The 23,209-nt window shown below is 44.6% G+C and overlaps 1 protein-coding gene across 1 annotated transcript in view; it reads left to right on the top strand.

Annotated features, from left to right (window-relative positions):
* hao1 (hydroxyacid oxidase (glycolate oxidase) 1) overlaps nucleotides 1-23,209 on the top strand; it is a 104,186-nt gene that overhangs the window by 23,195 nt on the left and 57,782 nt on the right. The window contains exon 2 of the mRNA XM_037688786.1: nucleotides 8,948-9,099. Coding sequence (XP_037544714.1) covers nucleotides 8,948-9,099 — 152 coding nt within the window. The remainder of the gene's footprint in view (nucleotides 1-8,947; nucleotides 9,100-23,209) is intronic.

Genomic DNA, 23,209 nt, shown 5'->3' with positions numbered 1-23,209 from the left:
GTAAGACTCCAACTACTAACATGGCTAAGACCAAAGAGCTGTCCAAAGACACCGGAGACAAAATTGTAGACCTCCACAAGGCTGGAAAGGGCTACGGGGCAATTGCCAAGCAGCTTGGTGAAAAAAGATCAACTGTTGGAGCAATTATTAGAAAATGGAAGAAGCTAAACATGACTGTCAGGCTCATGCAAGATCTCACCTCGTGGCGTATCAATGATCCTAAGAAAGGTGAGGAATCAGCCCAGAACTACACGGGAGGAGCTGGTCAATGACCTGAAGAGAGCTGGCACCACTGTTTCCAAGGTTACTATGGGTAATACACTAAGAGGTCATAGTTTAAAATCATGCATGGCACAGAAGGTTCCCTTGCTTAAATCAGCAAACGTCCAGGCCCGTCTTAAGTTTGCCCAGGACCATTTGGGTGATCCAGAGGAGTCATGGGAGAAAATTATGTGGTCAGATGAGACCAAGATATAACTTTTTGGTCTTAATTCCACTCGCCGTGTTTGGAGGACAAAGAATGATGAGTACCATCCCAAAAACACCATCCCTACTGTAAAGCATGGGGGTGGAAGCATCATGCTTTGGGGGTGTTTTTCTGCACATGGGACAGGACGACTGCACTGTATTAAGAAGAGGATGACCGGGGCCATGTATTGTGAGATTTTGGAGAACAACCTCCTTCCCTCAGTTATAGCATTGAAAATGGGTCGTGGCTGGGTCTTCCAACATGACAATGACCTGCAGCACACAGCTAGGAGAACCAAGGAGTGGCTCCGTAAGAAGCATATAAAGGTTCTGGAGTGGCCTAGCCAGTCTCCAGACCTGAACCCTATAGAAAATCTTTGGAGAGAGCTCAAACTCTGTTTTTCAGCGACAGCCTAGAAACCTGGATGATCTAGAGAAGATCTGTGTGGAGGAATGGGCCAAAAATCTGTTGCAGTAAACCTGGTGAAGAACTACATGAAACCTTTGACCTCTGTAATTGCACACAAAGGCTACTGTACCAAATATTAACATTGAATTTCACAGGTGTTCAAATACAGGTCCTTCTCAAAAAATTAGCATATTGTGATAAAGGTCATTATTTTACATAATGTAATGATAAAAATTAAACTTTCATATATTTCAGATTCATTGCACACCAACTGAAATATTTCAGGTCTTTAATTGTTTTAATACTGATGATTATGGCATACAGCTCATGAAAACCCAAAATGCCTGTCCCAAAAAATTAGCATATCATGAAAAGCTTCTCTAAACAAGCTATTAACCTAACCATCTGAATCAACGACGTAACTCTAAACACCTGCAAAAGATTCCTGAGGCTTTTAAAAACTCCCAGCCTTGTTCATTACTCAAAACCGCAATCATAGGTAAGACTGCCAACCTTACTGCTGTCCAGAAGGCCATCACTGACACCCTCAAGCAAGAGGGTAAGACACAGAAAGAAATTGCTGAATGAATAGGCTGTTCCCAGAGTGCTGTATCAAGGCACCTCAGTGGGAAGTCTGTGGGAAGGGAAAAGTGTGGCAGAAAACGCTGCACAACGAGAAGAGGTGACTGGACCCTGAGGAGGATTGTGGAGAAGGGCCGATTCCAAACCTTGGGGGACCTGCGGAAGCAGTGAACTGAGTCTGGAGTAGAAACATCCAGAGCCACTGCGCACAGGCGTGTGCAGGAAATGGGCTACAGTTGCCGCATTCCCCAGGTCAAGCCACTTTTGAACCAGAAACAGCGGCAGAAGCGCCTGACCTGGGCTACAGAGAAGCAGCACTGGACTGTTGCTCAGTGGTCAAAAGTACTTTTTTCGGATGAAAGCAAATTTTGCATGTCATTCGGAAATCAAGGTGCCAGAGTCTGGAGGAAGACTGGGGAGAAGGAAATGCCAAAATGCCAGAAGTCCAGTGTGAAGCACCCACAGTCAGTGATGGTCTGGGGTGCCATGTCAGCTGCTGGTGTTGGTTCACTGTGTTTTATCAAGGGCAGGGTCAATGCAGCTAGCTATAAGGAGATTTTGGAGCACTTCATGCTTCCATCTGCTGAAAAGCTTTATGGAGATGAAGATTTCATTTTTCAGCACGACCTGGCACCTGCTCACAGTGCCAAAACCACTGGTAAATGGTTTACTGACCATGGTATTACTGTGCTCATTTGGCCTGCCAACTCTCCTGACCTGAACCCCATAGAGAACCTGTGGGATATTGTGAAGAGAAAGTTGAGAGACGCAAGACCCAACACTCTGGATGAGCTTAAGGCCGCTATCGAAGCATCCTGGGCCTCCATAACACCTCAGCAGTGCCACAGGCTGATTGCCTCCATGCCACGCCGCACTGAAGCAGTCATTCATGCAAAAGGATTCCCGACCAAGTATTGAGTGCATAACTGAACATGATTATTTGAAGGTTGGCGTTTTTTGTATTAAAAACACTTGTCTTTCATTGGTGGGATGAAATATGCTAATCTTTTTGGATAGGCATTTTGGGTTTTCATGAGCTATATGCCTTAATCATCAGTATTAAAACAATTAAAGACCTGAAATATTTCAGTTGGTGTGCAATGAATCTGAAATATATGAAAGTTTCATTTTTATCATTACATTATGGAAAATAATGACCTTTATCACAATATGCTTAGTTTTTGAGAAGGACCTGTATACAGACACTAACAAGGTGAAATGAGTGACACCTGCGGTGATTAGAATTAGACACAGGTGCGACAGTGCTGGAACACAGGAGGAGAAAAGCTCAGGGATGACAGGCAAACATGAGGGAAAACACAACTTGTAAGACAAGACCCAGAAACCCTACAGGACCCCCCTCTCAAGGGATGGCCCCTGAAAGCCCAAAGGAGAGCACCAAAGGACAAAAGTAGAGCACAGAAGGAACAAATGAAAAGCCGACAGGTAGGAACCTGGGAAAACACAGAAACCCTAAACACCCCTGAGTCAAGGTGAGCGGTCAGGAGACCTTCCACAGCAGGACAGAGGATCCGGGGGGCGACCTGACGACCATCCATCAGCAGGCCAGAGGTCTGGCGGGCGGCCAGGAGACCACCCATTTATGGCCAGTGGGGAGACCACAACTGCAGGTGAGGAGACCCCTGGGACAGCTGCGGGTTGATAGGCAAGGACCTCTGGGGGATGAGCGAGGACCTCAGGACCAGCGAGGACCTCTGGAGGGTGAGCGAGGACCTCTGGAGGGTGAGCGAGGACCTCTGGAGGGTGAGCGAGGACCTCTGGAGCGAAGACCTCAGGATGAGCGAGGGCCTCTCAAGCGAGGACCTCAGGACAAGCAAAGACCTCAGGACGAGCAAAGACCTCAGGACGAGCAAAGACCTCAGGACGAGCAAGGGCCTCTCAAGCGAGGACCTCAGGACGAGCAAAGACCTCAGGACGAGCGAAGACCTCAGGACGAGCGAGGGCCTCGGGAGCGAAGACCTCAGGATGAGCGAGGACTTCTGGACGAGCGAAGACCTCAGGATGAGCGAGGGCCTCTCGAGCGAAGACCTCAGGACGAGCGAAGACCTCAGGACGAGCGAGGACTTCTGGACAAGTGAGGACCTCTGGAAGAGCGAGGGCCTCTCGAGCGAAGACCTGTGGATGAGCGAGGGCCTCGGGAGCGAAGACCTCTGGATGAGCGAGGACCTCTGGAAGAGCGAGAGCCTCGGGAGCGAAGACATCTGGAGCGAAGACCTCTGGATGAGCGAGGACCTCTGGAACAAAGATCTGAGGATGAGCGAGGGCCTCTGCAGCGAAGACCTTTGGATGAGCGAGGGCCTCGGAAGTGAAGACCTCTGGATAAGCGAGGACCTCGGGAGCGAAGACCTCTGGATGAGCGAGGATCTCGGGAGCGAAGACCTCTGGATGAGCGAGGACCTCTGGAGTGAAGACCTCAAGATGAGCGAGGACCTCTGGAGGAGAGAGGACCTCTGGAGGAGCGAGGGCCTCTGGAGGAGCGAGGGCCTCTGGAGGAGCGAGGGCCTTGAGAACCTCAGGTGCTGGTACGGGAACCATTCTTGGTGCTGGCACGGGAACCAGTCTTGGTGCTGGCACGGTAATCAGCCTTGGTGCTGGCACGGGAACCAGCCTTGGTACTGGCACGGGAACCAGCCTTGCTGCTGGCACAGGAACCAGCCTTGGTGCTGGTACGGGAACCAGCGAGGTAGGAGCTGGTGCAGAGACCAGCCTTGGTGCTGGTACGGGACCCAGCAAGGTAGGAGCTGGTGCAGAGACCAGCTTAGGTGCTGGTACGTGACCCAGCGAGGTAGGAGCTGGTGCGGGAACCAGCGTTTCAGGTGCTGAGACGGAACCCAGCATGGTAGGAGCTGGTGCGGGAACCAGCGTTTCAGGTGCTGAGGCAGAGACCAGCGAGTCCAGGGCTGGTGCGGAGACCAGCGAGTCCAGGGCTGGTGCGGAGACCAGTGAGTCCAGGGCTGGTGCGGAGACCAGCGAGTCCAGGGCTGGTGCGGAGACCAGCGGGTCCTGGGCTGGTGCGGAGACCAGCGGGTCCATTGCTGAAGCTGCTGGCATGGAAGACCACACAGGTACAGCTGGAGGTGTGGGATAGAGATCAGCTGGAGGTGAGCTGAGAGGAGAACCAGGATGGGCAGGAGCCAGCAGAAGCGACGCAGCATGCGCCTCTCCATCCATGCCCGCCGGAACTGCTCCCACATCTCAGGCGAGCTGTCAGAGTTGTCAGCCCTGGTGTACTTGGAGATGACATCCTCCACAGCGATCATCCTCCCCCAGAGATCGCTGGGGCTACAGGGTTCCTCCCTCCCAGCGACAGGTACGCAGGGGTGTACGGCTTCCTCATCCCGGCGACAGGTTCACAGGGGTGTACGGCTTCCTTCCCCCTAGCGACAGGTGTGACGTCCTCCCCCCCCAAGAAGGGAAACACACGGGCATGGAATGGGTTGCATCTGAGGAGGGACGTGCTGGAGTTCGGTGGAGCCGGTTCAGTTCCCCCACCCGTTCCTCCTGCGGTGAGTCCGAGCAGACTGCCCCCCTTCCTTTGAAGACCGCTCCAGGAAAGCAGGAGGTGGTTGGGAGGAGGTGGGTTGCGAGGAGCTAACGCTCCGTGAGAAGGTGAAGAAAGGTGAGGTGGTGAGGCAAAAGACCCAGTTTTAAAAGCCAGGCGCGTACCTAGGTACAAAATCTTTTTCCTCTCCTCCTCCTCACGCCGAGCAGTTTTTGCTGCTTCGCGGGCCAGGAACTCAAAAAGAGTGATCTTCCTGCTGGGTTCGGTCTGGTCTCTGGATTCTATCATGATCGGCTTCCGTGTGTAGAACCCAAAGTGCAGGAAGACGAATGAGGCTCCTATCACGGTCAGCGGCCCCCGCTGCCCCCCCATCTGCCTAAGCCTCTGCTCTTTGTGTGTTTTCTGTTTTTGTGTATCTGGTCCTGTTATCCCACAAACTAAATCATTTCCTTCCTTTTCAAGGTGCTTTGTAAATGTGTCACTTTAATTGCATTCTGAGTTTTGTTTGACAGGTTCTGTCTCTGTCTGCTCTTTATGTTTTTGTTGTTCTGCTCTGTGTGTGATTTTCTGTTTATCTGATTCTGTTATTCTCCACTCACTCCTCAGTCTGCCTCTCCACTCAATCTTTATCATTCACACCTGTCCCTCATCAGCCACCTGCCCAGGTGCTCTCGTTACTCACTCTCCCTCTGTCTCATAAAAAGCCTTTCTCTCCTTCACTCCTTGTCCGGTGATTGTTCTGTGTTTACAGACATCTCAGTCCTCTTCTGTCTTGTCTGTTTCTTGTCCACCTGATTATCTGCTCTGCCTAGTTTCTGATCCTATCCGCCCAAGTAAGTTTTGCTGCACCGACAGCCTTTTGTTTTGTTGTTAAAGAATAAATTGTTTTTGTTTTTGAACTCCTGCCTCGCTCGCCTCTCTGCAATTGGGTTCCAACACTGAGGATCGTGACAGCTCCAGTAAATAAGTATAATAGTTTATTAATTAAATAAACAAAACAAAATGCTGACGGGGCAGCTAACTTACTTAAAGGAGGACATGAGGAGAGACAGGTCATGAAGCCTTAGGACAAGGACAATCCAGAGACCAAGACATAACACCTAGGGGCTGAATATATACAGACACTAACAAGGTGAAATGAGTGACACCTGCGGTGATTAGAATTAGACACAGGTGTGACAGTGCTGGAACACAGGAGGAGAAAAGCTGAGGGGTGACAGGCAAACATGAGGGAAAACATAACATGTAAGACAAGACCCCAGAAACCCTAGAGAAAAGCTTTGCAGAGAGTGGTGAAGGCTGCACAGAAGTCTGTTGGAGTCAGCCTCCCCACCATCACAGACATCTACACCTCCAGATGCAGGAAGAGGGCCACCTACATCTTGAAGGACCCCACTCACCCAGCACACACTTTTTGCCCCTCTCCCCTCAGGTAGGAGGTTGAAGAGCATTAAGTGTAGAACCACTAGACTGAGGAACAGCTTCTACCCTGAGGCTGTTAGACTCATGATTCTCTAACTAGAATAATCACTGTGAGAAAATCACATCATGTAAAAAAAAAAAAACATTCAATACAAAAACAACTGGACTTTATTTGTAACAGAAAGTCCAGTTGTTTTTGTATTGAATGTTTTTTGAATTTATCATGTCCTGGATGACTGAGAATCTTCACCAGCATATCACATCATGTTGCTATGTTCATTTGTACTCATCTGCTCATACAGACTCATGTTCGTGCTGCTGTTCAGCATTTTGTTTTTGTACTACTAGTGCTTAGCATATTTTAGTTATTGTTTTTCTTAGTTCATATCTTAGATCTTATTACTGTTTTTCTTTTATATTTTATACTTTTGTTGGATGTAACTGGGACCCTGTGTACACAATTTCGTTCCACCACATGCACCACATGTGGTGCGTATGACAAGAATCTCTGACTCTGGTATACACACACTAAGGCTAAAAGCAGTCAACAAAGAGGTCAATTTCTTACCATAATGTGGTCAGGTGGTAGCTCGCCATCAACTGTAGAACGTTGTTAACAGGGGTGACAAAAAATCCTGACCTAAAATGTCAAAAACATATATTAAGTACATAGTCAAATAAATTAAATTAGCTTTAGCTTAAATGGTTTGTAACCTTTATAAATAACAAACATATTCAATAAATGCTATATTTCATAAACATTTGACTTCATATATCAATTAAGGCACATTTTCAAAATGATTACTCAAAATCAGTTAGCTTTAAGGCTAGCAAAGGTATCAAACATTCATTTGAAATAACAGTTGTGCAACAGGTTCAAAAATATGTAGCTACAGGTATATTTTAATTCAAACCGAGTCAGTACTAAACAGTACTAAACCACCACTGCCGCTGGAGTGGATATTCAAAAATTAACAAAAATACCTTAAAATACTTCAAATAAATTCAACTAAGATGTCTTTTAATTACTACAGTTATGGCCTTTTATTCGGCTTACTTACTGAGGAACTTTATTAACGTATTAAATACATGGTTGGGAAGATCATATTGACCAGGGTAAAACGCTAGCCAAATCAGCCGTTAGCTCTATGGAGTCTTGCATTATAAGTGTTGTGATTTTTACTGCAGTGTTAAAACAGCTACTAACGCACCTAACAGTATCTTAAAACAAAAAGGCAACTCACCATCGAGTAGATGATTGAATACTTTTAAATTTTGCTGATTGTAGATCTCGCCAAAGTTATAGCAACAACAGCAGAGTCGCACACAGCCAGTGAGCTTGATGCAGCAAGCAAAGGGGTGGCCCAGTCCGGTGTTCTGTTGGGTCCGGACAGAACCATCACTTGATCCGAATCCAGACCGACCGATTGACCTCTGACTTAAAGCCTATCTACAGCCAGCCTGGTTGAGAGTGTCATTGCAGTACGATCTGTTCCCAGACAAAAAAAAATCTGTTCCAGGATCGGCAGCACACGATCGGTGCTGATCGGTACAGTTCGCGTTCTACCGTGCCCCCGAGCGCAGATATCTACACCCAGATTATTCCTATCTCTTGTAACGAATTGAAATAACTGCGCATGTGCAATTTTTAACGAGAGTCTATGGACTAGATTATTGCACCCCCAGGGGCCGGAGATACATCGCCATCAGACAACGTTTTTGAAAGAAACAACTTAACTCATCATTGACTATAAAATATCTACCTTACATAACAAAAAAATGCATACATTTCAAAATATTTTTATTTTATTATTTCATTTTTATTTATTTATTTTTAAGTCTTCAATGTAAAATGGTGAGTGGTTCCAGTGGGTGGGTGGCATCCGAGCACTCCCTAATGATGAGCCACCACGGCCACATGCTAGTAAAATCTTGGCAGGCAGTCTTTTAGATTCACGTGATTAAAGTCTCCAGCTACCACGTAAAGAGCCTCAAGGTGTTTGCTTTGCAGCGAGCTGAAATTATCATGCAGCTCCCGCAGAGCGCTATACATTATTTACAGTATATATGTGCATATAGCTTCTTGCGTAGCTTGTAGTTAGCATTTTACTACATTTAGTTTTTAGCAAGTGTAGTGTTCTGCTTCTTTTAGCTTTAGGAACAGTTTTAGCCTAACCAGGGGATGAAACAAACCTAAACAGATTTATTATTATTGATGACAGACAACTCAAGTAGTTAAAAAAAAATAGTTAACCACAAAGAGGATCACTAAAGCGAGTTAAATCATGTTCAGTAAATGACACAAGGGAGGAAACTGTCACACATTTAGTGTTAACTTGTTTTTTAATGTATATGAATGTTTCTGTTCAGTGCCCTGAGATGACTTCTATTGTGACTTCATTTGGTTCTGGGAGGCCCGCTTCATTTCTGAAAACTCACATCTGTGATTTATGAATGGCCAGAGAGAGCAAAACAATAGACTGGTGTGTGCGGCCATTTTACTTAACCGTTTTATGAAATTGTGTGTGTGCGTGTGTCTTTAGGTGGTATCTCCTCCCTCGCGTGATGAGGGATGTGTCTACTGTGGACCTGTCTGTAACTGTGCTGGGACAGAAGCTCAGCATGCCTCTTTGTGTTGGAGCCACAGCAATGCAGAGGATGGCTCATCCTGCGGGAGAGACGGCTACAGCAAGAGGTTCCTGCATGCACGCGCGCGCACACACACACACACACATGCACAAACACTCACCTACAAATATACAAATCTGGGAATACAAAATGCAGGCCTTGGAATTCCATATTTATTTCCTACCATTAAATGTTTTCAATGTCTACAGAATATGACCCACAGACAGAAGTGTACAGATGAGCATCAGACGTTGATGTGCATCATTGGGTGCAGTCATTCTGGCACTGGGCAACATCACACATTAAGGACATTTAGTTATTGCAGCATAAATTGCCAGTAAAACCAATATTAATATGTCTAACTAATTTTTACATATTAAACAAAAAACTCCTCCTTGAATCGCCACTGTGGTGGAGGAGTCTATGCGCCTGAATGATCCTAGGAGCTATGCTGTTGGGCCAGTTGCAATTGTCCCTGGTAGGATCTCCCAAGGCAGATTGATCTTAGGTGACAGGCCAGACAAAGAGCGATTCAACACAAATGCATGAACCAAAAAAAAAAAAAAAGAGCTTGATGTCCTGGATGTGGGTTACCAGGGCCCCACCCTGGAGCCAGGCCTGGGAGAGGGGCTCATCGGCGAGCGCCTGGTGACTGGACATCTCTACCCATGGGGTCCTGTCAGGCTCAGCCCAAATGAGCAACATGGGTTTGCCTTCCTGTGGATCCACTAACTGCAGGAGGGGCCATATGAATTGAGTGCATGATGCCATGGGTAGTGGCCAAAGGCGAGGGCCTTGGTGCTCTGACCCTGGTTTACCAAAGCTGGCTCCCTTCTGGAGCAGGTCCAACAAGAAGTTGTGCGTATAGAGCTTCAGGGTGCCCTTCCCTTGAAGCTGACTCTCTTCTTGGGTGGAAAGACAATGAGGACAAACACTTCAAAATTAACAAAGCTCTACCTCTTTATTCCTGCTGCTGTTGCTAGTGAGAGTATGGAGATCATGTCACTGCAACTAGATCTGTGCTTTTGACAGAAAATGTGGACAAGTTGGTCTTTTTGGCCAAAAACTTAAAACTTGATAAGTTAGATCATAAATGGTCTGTTGCTGCTTACTGTTCTGGTTCTGACTTATTGTATTTATTATGATTTTTATTATTGTTAGTATAGTTTATTTTTTGTAAAAAGTGCGGGCAGCATGGTGGTGCAACTGGTAGAGCTGCTGCCTCTCAGTGAGCAGGTCCCGGTTCAAATCCCAGTCCAGGGGCCTTTCTGGGTGGAGTTTACATGTTCTCTCCGTGCATGCGTGGGTTTTCTCCAGGTACTCCAGTTTCCTCCCACAGACCAAAAACATGCATTTTATGTTGATTGGTAACTCTAAATTGTCCCTAGGTGAGATAGTGAATGGTTGTTTGTCTCTATGTCCCTGTGATGGACTTGCTACCTGTCCAAGGTGTACCCCACCCCTCGCATAATGACTGCCGGACATGGACACCGGCGACCCCCGTGACCCAAAATGGAAGAAGTGGGTAAAAGATGATGGATGGATTTAAAGAGTGCCGTTTATTTAAAACATCATCCAAATGGGTCGCGTTTATTTATTTTTATATAAATGTATTGTTTACTTGGCATATTTTCAAAATAAACATTTTGTAAGTCTTTATTTTGGCCTTTTTTTGTACCGAAAATGAACCGAACTGAAATGTGATTTTAGCGTACCGTTACAACCCTAATATATACATATATAATTAGAATATAATAGAATAGAAACAGCCTTTATTGTCCCACTAATGAGAAATTCAAGTGTAACAGCGGCAGCAACCAATAAAAAGATTCACACAAAAGTTCCTAAATGTTAAAAACAATATATAAAGAAATAAGATAAACAATATCAATAATATTGTTCAATATGTGTTGGAACATTGATAAGGACAGACTATTGACAGTACAGTACTATGGGCAGAGTGTGTGTTTCAGCAGAGGTCAGCATGTATTTAATCCTTATTGAGTTTGTTGGAGCAGTGATGGTTGTAGAGTCTAACAGCTGCTGGGAGGAAGGACCTGCGGTAACGCTCCTTTGTACATTTAAGATGCAGGAATCTGTCACTGAACGAGCTCTCAGTTCAGCAACAGCTTCATGGGGTGGGAGATGTTGTCCAGCAATGATGTTATTTTAGCTGGAGTCCTTCTGTCTCCCACCACCTGCACTGGGTGGAGGGGGCGTCCAAGCACAGAGCTGGCCTTATTGATGAGCTTATCTAGCTGCTATCTAGCTAATTAATTACACACATTTGAGTAGATGTAATAAATTAATTTAATTCCTGTTTAAATGCAACTCAGACTTTGCTGGAAATCAATCAACATTTATCTAGACAGGTAAATCCCATTGAGCCTCGAGGACTCATTTACAAGAGATACCTGATTTCAACAAAGAAAGATGACAACAATGGACAACAGCAACAACAATAGACTGTTATAAAAAGTCATACTGCAGGTTGTTTTTTTTTTTTGTTTTTTTTTACAAATAGGATGGCTAAAAAAGGAAAAGGTAACAACAAAAAAAACAGCTAGATTCTAAGGCGAATGTAGAAAACTAAAAACAGGAACATGTTTTCATTGGTCCCTGCCAGGAGTACAACAGATTCTTAAAGACACTTAGAGAGGTCAAGGTCGAGAGCTTCAAATCTTTTTGTAAGATATTCCAGGAAACAGGAGCAGAGTAGGAGAAGGCCCTCTTGTCTAGTTCAGTCCTCACTGAGGGAACACTGCAGGTAATAATGTCCTGAGAGCGCACGCTGTAGCTGCACTCACGCAGAGACATGTAGGAGGAGATGTATGAAGGCAGCAGACCAAGAAGTGATTCAAAGATGAAAATGTACCAGTGAGAGAGTCTGCGTGAAGTTAATGATGTCCAGTTAACCAGTGAATACTGGGTGCAGTGGTGGGTACGATAATGACAGCCAGTTATGAATCTTAGTGCACCATGATAGACAGCATCCAACATCTGCAGCATCCAACATCTGCAGGGTTCTTGTAGGAGCATTCATGTAAATAATGTCACCATAATCAATGGAGGGAAGGAAAGTCACAGATACAAGGTGTTTTCTAGCATTCAGGGTTAGACAGGACTTGTTTCTGAAAAAGAAACCCAGTTTAACTTTCAGTTTCTTTACCAAGTTTTCCACATGGAGCTTAAAAGAGAGATGTGAGTCGACCAAGATACCCAAATATTTATAGGAAACAACAAACTCAATGGGGACACCATTTGAGGATATAATCGGAGGAAGAACTGCTGGGACCAACTTCCTATTTGAAAAAAGCATCCCTTTGGTTTTGTCGGCATTTAGGACATGTTTGAGGCGGAACAAATCTGTCTGGATGTTGTTGAATGCAGAATTCAAAAGCTGGAAAGCCTTAGCAACAGTTTTAGCTCGACAATAAACAACTGTGTCATCAGCATAGAAATGTATGGATGCATTAGGGATGTTTTTACCTACGTTATGTATGTAGATTGTAAAGAGGGTGGGTCCTAAGACTGAGCCTTGTGGTACACCATTGTTGACTGTTAAATAACTGGAGGAAGTACCATTATGTAGAACACATTGCCTTCGGTCTGAAAGATAGTTAGAGAACCAACCAATGGTGCGTTCTGAGAAACCGATTTCTGAGAGTTTATGACACAAGATGTTATGATCCACAATGTCTAAAGCTTTAGACAGGTCTTAGAAAAGTGCAGCACAATAATCCTTAGCATCCAGAGCTTCAACAACATCATTAAGAACCTTCAGTGAAGCAGTGGTTTTGCTGTGTTGTTTCCTGAAACCAGATTGAAGGCGAGGTAAGATGTTAAATGAGTCCAGGTAATTTTTGATTTGAGAGTTTATCAGTTTTTCTAGAACCTTGGCTAAAATGCAGAGTTTAGAGATTGGTCGATAGTTGTTCAGTGAGGTGGGGTCACCTCCCTTCAGCAAAGGAAGAACAAAGGCTGTTTTCAAGTGTCTAGGATGGAGTTTTGTCTTATGGAGAGATTGAAGATATGGGTCACAGGCACTGTGATGATATGAGCAGCCAGCCTTAAGAAATAATGTGGAAATTCATCTGGACCTGCAGATTTTTTAGGATCAAGATCTTTTAACTAGGGGTGCATATAAATTGGCCGGCTTATTGGTCGGCCCCAATTTCTTTAATTTAGGGAGATTGGCAATCGGCCGATCTTCAAACGAGAAGCCGATTTTATCCACCGATCGTATCTGCCTCCGCAAAGTTCTGAAAATCAGCTGCTGTTCCCTTTTTTTCTGCTGTGAGAGAGGGCTGACTAACAGACCCGCCCATCAGGTCACGTCTGCACATGCGTTAACAGTAGTCACAGTCACAGGTGAGGTCACTCGGAGCAGCCATGTCGTCGGTTTGGAAGTACTACGTAGTTAAAGAAAATGAGCCAAAGATCGCAATTTACATTTCGTGTAAAGCCGAAGTAAGTCATGGTGGAGCCACAACCAAAACCGTTAATACAACAAACCTCGTTCGCCATTTAAGAAATCACCATGCAGCCAAGTATGCAACGTTTGAAGAGAGCAACCAAGCTAAGGCTAAGACTAATGCTAAAGCTAGCGCTAACAAAGAGACAGTCGGTGGGTCGCTGTTAGCTTTTATGAGCAACAAAAAGAGCAAAGCTACCACGAGGAAAGTGATGGAGTTCGTGGCATTAGACAACCAGCCATTTTCAGTCGTTGAGGACAAAGGTTTTAGAAACTTGATGCAGCACGTGTGCCCACGATATAATATGCCGAGTCTGAAATATTTTTCTGATGTTGCATTACCGGAGTTGTTCAGCCAAGTTTCAAGAGACACCCGCAGCCTGCTAAAAGCTGATACAAATACACTCAGCTTTACAACAGACATCTGGACTTCTGATGTAAGTTTAATGTCCATGTTAAGTTTTACTGCACAGTGGATTGACGAACAGTTCGAACGTCATCAATTACTCTTAAACTGTAAAGAAATGGCAGGGTCTCGCACTGCGGCCAATTTATCAGCAGAGTTTAAGGCGATGCTGAATCACTGGGAAATCGATAATGGAAGAGTTCACGTTGTTTTACGGGATAATGCTCGTAATATGGCCAAAGCGCTGGATGATATCAACCTGAAAAGTTTACCCTGCCTGGCACACACACTGCAACTGGTTGTAAATGAGGGACAGCTGGCGCAGCGCAGCATCACAGACATGGTGGCAACAGGAAGGAGAATTGTTGGACATTTTAAGCATTCATCACTTGCCTATTCCCGACTTTATGACATACAGACACAGTTAGGTCAACCCAGGAAACGATTACAGCAAGACGTTTCAACGAGGTGGAGCAGCACAGTCTACATGCTGCAGTCGCTGTTGGAGCAGAGACGTGCTATTAGCGAGTATGCTGCTGAGCATGAGTTACCAGCCACACTCACTGCACACCAGTGGGAGCTACTGGACAATGTGCTCACCATTCTTGCACCTTTTGAGGAACTCACAAAGGAGATTAGCTCATCAACAGCTACAGCAGCAGATGTCATCCCAGCCATCACTGCACTCAAGTGAATTTTGGAGAGGCAAGCGAGCACAGACCGTGGCGTGGGTACAGCCAAAGCTACGCTGCTGGAGGCTGTTGTGAGAAGATTCAGCAACATTGAGCATGAGCCCCTGTACAGCTTGGCCACTGTTCTGGATCCAAGGCAAGTAACTATTAATATTCTATTTTAGCCATAATTAATTTTAGTGTACCACTATATTTCAACAAACATTTAAATTAAATTAAAAATAAAAATTTCTTGATTGAAATGCATTTCTTTATTTAAATGCAAGTCATAAAAATCGTTAATGTATTTAAAACAATGATTGACCCATCTTTCTTTGTTTATGCAAAACAAGGTACAAGAATCGCTACTTCTCAGCAGAGGTGAAAGATGACGTGAAACTGCTCCTTTTGACCAAACTTGCAGAGGGGGAGACCAGATGCACACCTGCTGCAGGAACATCCTCTGAAGTGGGACCTCCTGATATAGATGAACCTGCAGCCAAAAGGCGTAGACTACTGTTGCTCCTGTTCAATGTTCTCTTAAAGGAGAACATTGAACAGGAGCAACAGCTGGCCAGCCCTTCAGCTATGCAGGTACAGAACTACTTATCGGAGGTTCCTGTCGAAAGGAGCCAGGACCCATTGGTCTACTGGAGGCGCAATGAAAATCGTTTCCCTCATCTTGCTATACTTGCCCGAACCTATCTCTCTGCCCCATGAACAAGCGTTGAAAGCGAGCGCCTGTTTAGCTTGGCTGGACATGTAGTAGATGAGAAAAGAAGTCGCCTGTCTGGTGACAAAGCAGAAATGCTTTTGTTCATCAAGAAAAACCTGCCACTAATGAAAGTGACTGGAATAAGTCTGTGAGAACTAACTTACCTGTGCCACTGTTATTTCTGATTATTACCTACTGACTTGAAAATGTTACAGATGCTGCATTATCTTTTTTTTAAGTTTTGCTTTTTAAAATGTAACAAGAGAAAGAGTTAAAGGAACTGATTTTTTTTTTTTTTTGGGGTGGGGGGGTAATTTTATAGTTTTAACAACAATTGTGTTAACTTCATTTATATTTCAGAATACTACCTCATGACAAGTTAAAACAACAAGTTTGTATTGTTTCTAGGATTTTACAATAAAATAAGAATGGAAAATTGAAGGTGCATTGTGACCTTATAACATCTGACAGTGTCACTTATACATGTATAAAAAAAAAAAATCGGAATCGGCAGATCAGACTTTCTAAAAATCGGTGATCGGCCAGAAAATTGAAATCGGTGCACCCCTACTTTTAACAGTTAATAACCTCACTGACTGAGAATGGAGAAAAAGAGAAGCTGTGTTTAACTGAGGATTGACTTGTAGGAGGGATTTGATTTGTAGAAGTTTGGTTATTAAGTGAAGTGGCTGATTTTCCATTAGTAACTGTGTCAAATAAAGAACCAGAAGCAACAAAATGTTTGTTGAAACAGTTCAGGATCTCGTGCTTATTTGACACAGGAACAGAGTTAATGAGAAGTTGTGATGGGAGGTCAGATGATTGGGGGGTGCCTGAGAGAGATTTGATGGTTTTCCAGAATCTGTTGGGTCATTTAGATTTTTGGAGGTCTGAGATAAGAAATAATTGTGTTTTGCTGCTTTGACAGCAGTTGTGCATTTATTCCTCAGCTGACGAAAACTCAACCAATCAGTGTCTGAGTCAGATTTTCTTGCTGCAGCCCAAAGATGATCTCTCCTGTGCAGGAGGTCAGCTAGCTCAGGAGTAAACCAGGGGCTGTCTCATCCCTTTATTCTGAACTGATGAAAAGGAGCATGTTTGTTCACAAAATAAATGGAACTATTATGAAAATAGTTCCAAGCGGAGTTCACGTCATTAGTTAATAGAATACGATGCCAGTCAAAGTGAGACAGATCCCAGAAGAATGACTGTTCACAAAAATGTTTCAGACCCCTTTTTTTAATTAATCTGGGCTTAGAAGGTGGAAGTTTAATGTCTCTGAGAGCCGCTGTCACACAATGATCACTCAAAATGTCAGTGAATACACCTGTACCAGGGAATTTGTGAGGCATATTTGTTAGAAACAGGTCTAAGATGGAGGATTTTTCAGGACGGTTTTTGTTTGGTCTAGTGGGAGAGTTGATCAATTGGGTAAGATTGAGAGACAGGCAACATTCCTTGAATTTATCACAGAGGGGGGGTCGACTTATCCCACTCAATGTTGAAGTCTCCTGCCAAAAAAATCTCTTTGAATTTTATGTTTCCAAGGAATTCCATCAGGGAGGACAGAGCCTCAGGTGTTGCTGAGGGGGGACAATAACAACCCACTACAGATAAGATCTGGCCTCCATTCAAGGTGATGTTTACACTTAAGGCTTCAAACTGGTTTGGAGTTGTTTTAGAAGACACAGGACTAGCAACCAGAGAATTTTTGATGTAAATAGTGACTCCACCCCCCCTTTTTTTGATGATCACAGCGGTAGATGTTAAATCCATTGATTACCAAGTCATTATTCAGTACAGATTTGTTGAACCAGGTTTCAGAGATGAAGATTACATCTGCCCCAGAAGAACTGACCAGAATTTTCAAGGCATCAAGTTTTCTCAGAAGGCTACGTGTGTTTACATCTGAACTTCCGGTAAGATGGCGCCTGTGTACATGGCTTGCAATCCACCTCTGCTGATGGTGTTTGTATTTTTGGTGTTTTTTTCATTTCTCATCTGTGACATCAACGCTCTGCTGGTGTATGACCGAAAACAACTTTTGGATCTTCGACCTTGTGGCACCAATGTCGCTTATTTTGATCATTATGAGCGTAACTCTGGACCCCCCCCTGTCCCCCCGCTGCTGGCGGACGTGCCTGCTTACCTGCAGCGGGGCGCGCACCTGCCTCCCCGGAGACGTCGCTCCAGACGCCGTGGAAAACGCGCTGGCCGGCTGGTGAAACTGAAAGCCCAGCTGGCTGCCTCTGAAACATCCTCTCCAGCTGATGGTGAGCGTTTCCACCTCCGCTCCTGGCGCTGTACAGATCCTGTGGTGCGCTGTCTGGTCCCGCTGTCGGGGTCCCATCATCACACTGGGCCCGTGCGCGGCTGGGTTTCCTGCCGGAGGCGCGCATCTATCTCTGCAAATCTGAGGCCGCTGGACTGGACACTGCAATCATCTCCTCCTGTGGTGGATTCTACGAGGATGGCCCTGATAAATGCCAGATCACTGGCTAATAAAACTTTTATTTTGAACGACTTTTTCTGCTGCAACCAACTGGACTTTCTTTTCATCACTGAGACTTGGATCTGCCCTGGTGAGTTCAGTGTTTTTCTGGAATTACTGCCTCTGGATTGTTCTTTTTTCAATGCTCCAAGGACAATTGGTCGTGGTGGAGGATTATTGGCTGTTTTTAAGAAACATTTGCACTGCAGACAGCTCCATGGTTCAGTTAATTATTCAAGTTTTGAACTGCTCTGTTGTGAGCTGGGCCGCTCCAACCCAGTTCTGTGTGCTATTTTTTACAGACCCCCCGGATACCATAAACAGTTTTTAAATGAACTATCTGACTTTCTAACTGGTATTCTGCTCCAATATGATCGGGTTGTGATTTTAGGTGACTTTAATATCCACGTGTGCTGCCCAGATAAACCATTAGCTCAGGACTTTCTAGACCTCATCCAGTCCTTGAACTTTGTTCAGAGTGTTGTTGGTCCGACTCACCAGCAGGGCCACACTCTAGACTTAGTTTTAACACATGGTTTGTCTGTTTCTGATTTAGAAATTGGTGACACTGTTTGTTCCGACCACAAACCGGTTTTATTCAACACCTCATTGATTTGTGAACCTGCACCTCCCCCCACACCCAAGCCCTGTAGGATTTTTAACCCTTCCACCGCCAAACTCTTCTCTTCCATCTTTGCTGGTAATTCTGTTTCAGACTCTGAACTCTCTGCGGGTCTTACTACAAAGGAGTTGCTTTCTCAGCATCAGGAGGCGTGTGTACAGATCCTGGACTCAGTCGCCCCGTTAAAGCTCAGGAATCGAAAACGCATGCCCCACCCTTGGGTAAATGAGACCACAAGAGAGGCAAGACGCTTGTGCAGAAGAGCTGAACGTCGATGGAAAAAAGATAAACTTCAGGTGTCTTTTGAGATGTTAAAAACATGTTGGAAAGCCTATGAGACCACCGTTAAACAGGAGAAAAACAAATATTTCTCAAACATTATCAACTTAAACAGTCACAACCCCCGTGTTCTTTTCAGCACCATTAACACCATTCTAAACGTGCCTCAGTCTGCCACCATTGAGGCCTCTGTCGACACCTGTAATAAGTTTGTCAGGCATTTTGCTGAAAAGGTGGAGTCGATCAGGTCATCAATTCCACACTCCACAGCCGACCCTTCAGTTCTTGTCCCCTGCTCAGCAGTCTTCAGTCACTTTGACCCCATCTCACTCTCAATTTTAAATGAGGTCGTTGATCACATGAAGCCCTCAGGCTCCCCTGCTGATCCCATCCCTGCTGCATTTTTTAAACAGGTTCTACCGTCAACTGGACCCTCTGTTCTTGCCATTATTAACAGCAGTTTGGCTACAGGTGTGGTCCCCGATGTTTTAAAACATGCAGTGGTAACTCCATTCATTAAAAAACCCGGACTCGACCCTGCAGCTTGTTCTAACTTCAGGCCAATCTCAAAACTTCCATTTATTTCTAAAATCTTGGAGAAAATAGTTTTTAGTCAACTAACCAAGTTTTTGAATGTAAATGGAATTTTTGAGATTTTTCAGTCAGGATTTAAACAACTGCACAGCACCGAGACAGCTTTAGTAAGGGTCTGTAATGACATTCTGCTAGCGAATGACTCTGGTCAGTCTGTGATCCTGGTACTCCTCGACCTTACCGCTGCATTCGACACTGTTGATCACAGCATCCTTATGTCACGGCTAGAACACTGGGTTGGGATTACAGGGGTGGCGCTAGAATGGTTCCGTTCTTATCTGGGTGACAGGAGTTTTTGTGTTAACTTTGGCAATCATTTATCTGCTTCTGTCCCTCTTTCCTGTGGGGTCCCACAAGGCTCCATTCTTGGACCCCTTCTGTTCTCATTGTATCTGCTCCCCTTGGGGTCAATCCTGAGGAAACATGGTATTTCGTTTCACTGTTACGCCGATGACTCTCAGATCTATCTACCTTTAAAACCAAACAGTTCTTGCTCCATCCTCCCTTTGCTAAAATGTCTTGATGATATCAAGACTTGGATGGCTGCAAACTTCTTGAGCTTTAATGATCAGAAGACTGAGGTCATTGTGTTTAACCCAAGCTCTGCCACTGTCACTGATCCTGTAAACCTGCACTCCCTTCAGCCTCATCTAAAGCAGTTGGTTACCAATCTCGGGGTAGTGTTAGACTCGGACTTTAAGTTTAATAAACAGATCAACTCTGTTCTACAAAAGAGCTTCTTTCAGCTAAGGCAGATAGCAAAGCTAAAGTCTGTTCTGTCCAGATTCGACCTTGAAAAACTAGTCCATGCATTTATTACAACCCGGCTGGACTACTGTAACTCACTTTATGTTGGGGTTAGTCAGGCTTCACTCTCACGTCTCCAGCTCGTACAAAATGCTGCAGCTCGGCTTTTAACAGGAACTCACAGGTTTGAGCACATTACTCCGGTTCTATCCTCTCTTCACTGGCTTCCTGTACGTGTCAGAGTTGATTTTAAAATTCTCCTGCTGACATTCAAGTGCATTAACGGCCTTGCACCATCATACCTCTCCGACCTTCTTCTTCCTTATACTCCTTCTCGGGCTTTGAGATCATCAGACCAGCTGCTTTTGGCCGTACCAAAAACCAGGCTGAAGCTCAGAGGAGATCGAGCGTTCTCAGTCGTGGGCCCTAAACTCTGGAACAATCTGCCCATCAACATTCGACAGGCCACCTCAGTCTCTGCCTTTAAATCTCTCCTAAAAACACACCTATACTCATTGACATTTAACACAGGGTGATCAGCTTTAGATCTGGTTTTTCATTGATGCTGATTCTGTTTATGCTTTTGTTATTATTCTTATTTAACACAAGGTCATCTGATCTGATTTAGTATTTCATTGTTTCAGACTGAGTTTATGCTTTTTGTTATTATTTCCTTGACTTTTGACACAACGTGATCTGATTTAGTATTTCATTGTTTCTAATTGTTTTTGGTTTTATATTTTTATTCCATGTGCTGTAAATATATCTTGCTACTTTTTATCTGATGATGTGATATTTTTGTTAAGCACTTTGGTAACAGTTTCTGTTTTAAATGTGCTCTATAAATAAATCTGACTTGACTTGACTTGACTTGACTTTACATGCATAAAATGAAGTCCTGACATGTTTTTAAAGTCATTTGGTGTGCTGTAATTAGTGGGGGGTCCAGGATTGGGCTGAATCCCTGAGAACAATAACAACATTATTATCAGACATTTTCTTGAGTTTTTCGTGACTGATGTGTAATTACAGGAGTTAACAGCGTGACAATTAGACCTCATAATTGAACCATGAGAAACATTAATGAAGATGTGATCATTCAGAACCCAAAAACAGTGAAAGTTGCAGTGATGGGCAGATTCAGGTGTATTAACAAGATTCAGTTACTCCAGATAGTCTGAGATCTGAAAATAATGACAATAATATGAATGGTACAGAAAAGTCTCAGACTGTAAAGCGTCACAAATCAAATGGGCAAACAAACCCAACGAGGTGGCCCAACTGCAGTTTGAGTAGGGTTGAGGGGGGCTCCGCCCCCCCTGTGAAGATGGATGGATGCCCCCATGAGAAACGGGACCTGGGTCCAGAATCAACAGGCAGAAACAGATAATTTGCAGCAAATAGCAGAGCGAGCTGCCAGAAAATCCTCCTGAAATGAAAGGCATGGTCCTAGCTCATTTCAGGTTAACAGAGGACAACAGCGTGATCTGGAATAAAAATAATTATTATCCAGGTGCGTTTGGATTGAGGCCTGAAGCAACTCTGATGCAAACTCAGAACTTCTCTCGAGCACCACCCAGTGCTGCTCCTCCGCTTCTCTACACGTCACCTCTGCACCCCACAGCACGAGAGGCACCCCCGGTGAAAACTACAAGACTGACCGGAGAGGCTGAAGTCATCACTGGTCCAGTCCTGTTCTGCTCCAGTCCGGCTCCAGCGCTCCACAGCATGAGAGACGAAGAGGCTGAAGTTGTCCCTGCCCGGTTCTGCTCCGGTCCGGTTCCGGAGGCGCTTCAAAGCATCAGAGTGTCTCCTCCAGGCAAAACACAGCGATTCCACAGAGGTGGACAGTCCTTCATTAAAAGTAACGGGCTGCTCACTGAAGCTGAGACCGGCTCTGTTAAAGGCGAAGTCCCCCACAGCCAAATCGGTTTGGTTCTGGTTCAGTTCGGGGGACACAGGTACACTACAACCACACCAATGAAGACACCACGAGTGCCAGTCCAGCAGAAAACCAGCGAAATACCACCCGGCGATTCTTGTCGGAACCAGGTAGAACCACAAAGGCCCAGATGAGAAGTTTGTTGGGGTCCAAAGAGAGAGAGAAAAAACACAGGACCTTCGTGCGATGACTCCCCAGCTCGAGGGGTCACCTGGCTGGCAGGGTGCGCTCAGAGTGACCGGTGGGGTGGGAGCGGCCGGTCCTGGACCAAAATATATTTTTGGACGGTCCCATCTGGCTCTCTGAGTCACTGAACACCGAATTCGGTTGGAAGGGGGACCAACTTTAGTCCGGTTCAAAAAAAGGGGCAGTTTGATGATAAAAGACTGCAGAAAAGCCAGAGGGAGCTGCCGTCCATCAGCTTGCCGGAAGTGAAGTGACTTTTACTTTTTGTCTGTCTAAACAAGTCACACTTGTAAATGAGTCTTCGAGGCTCAATGTAATTTATCTGCGTAAATAAAGGTTAAATAAATAAACACAAACTTTAAACACAACAGCCACTTACGACTTCTTAACCGGCCTCTCTTGTAAATGAGTCCTTGTGGCAAGGGGTTGAACGAGTATATAATTTTTAAACTGGACATTAACATAATAAAACCCGAGTAGAACTCGAGTGTTTGATGACGTCATAGATCTCAAGATACAAAAATTAATAAATAAATAAAACCGCAAAAAAAGGTAATTATTTACAAAAAAAGACCAACAAAACATTGGGAGCGTATATTATGCTCCTACCATTTATCATACTGCAAATAAGTCACAGGAAAAACTAAACTATTAGTTATTATTATTAATCTGCAAATGTGAAGAAATATGCAGCACAGTGTAGTAAAAGTGGGGTACAGCTTAACTGTGGACACACGGGCCAGTATTTATGTTATTCAAAACACGTTCGGGCCACTGAATGTAGTATGTCAAGGGACAGCTTCACTGTACCTTCACTACTAATTAATTATTTAAATATAACGGGTTCTTTCTTTTTCGAGTTAAATTAATGCCATGTGACCGAGATAACTGTGAGTATTGTTTAATCAGTGACAGGAGACGTTAATTTTCTTTGACCCATCAGAATAAATGCAGTCATTTATTTAACAGAATCAAAATGTAACATCAAAACGTACACTTGATACGCTGATCTGGTTCTGATAAATAAAACTTGGCACGCTTTACTAATAA

The sequence above is a fragment of the Nematolebias whitei genome, chromosome 15, assembly GCF_014905685.2.
Source record: "Nematolebias whitei isolate Nwh7 chromosome 15, NemWhi1, whole genome shotgun sequence".
Classification (NCBI taxonomy): domain Eukaryota; kingdom Metazoa; phylum Chordata; class Actinopteri; order Cyprinodontiformes; family Rivulidae; genus Nematolebias; species Nematolebias whitei.
This window is presented reverse-complemented; position numbering and strand designations above follow the sequence as displayed.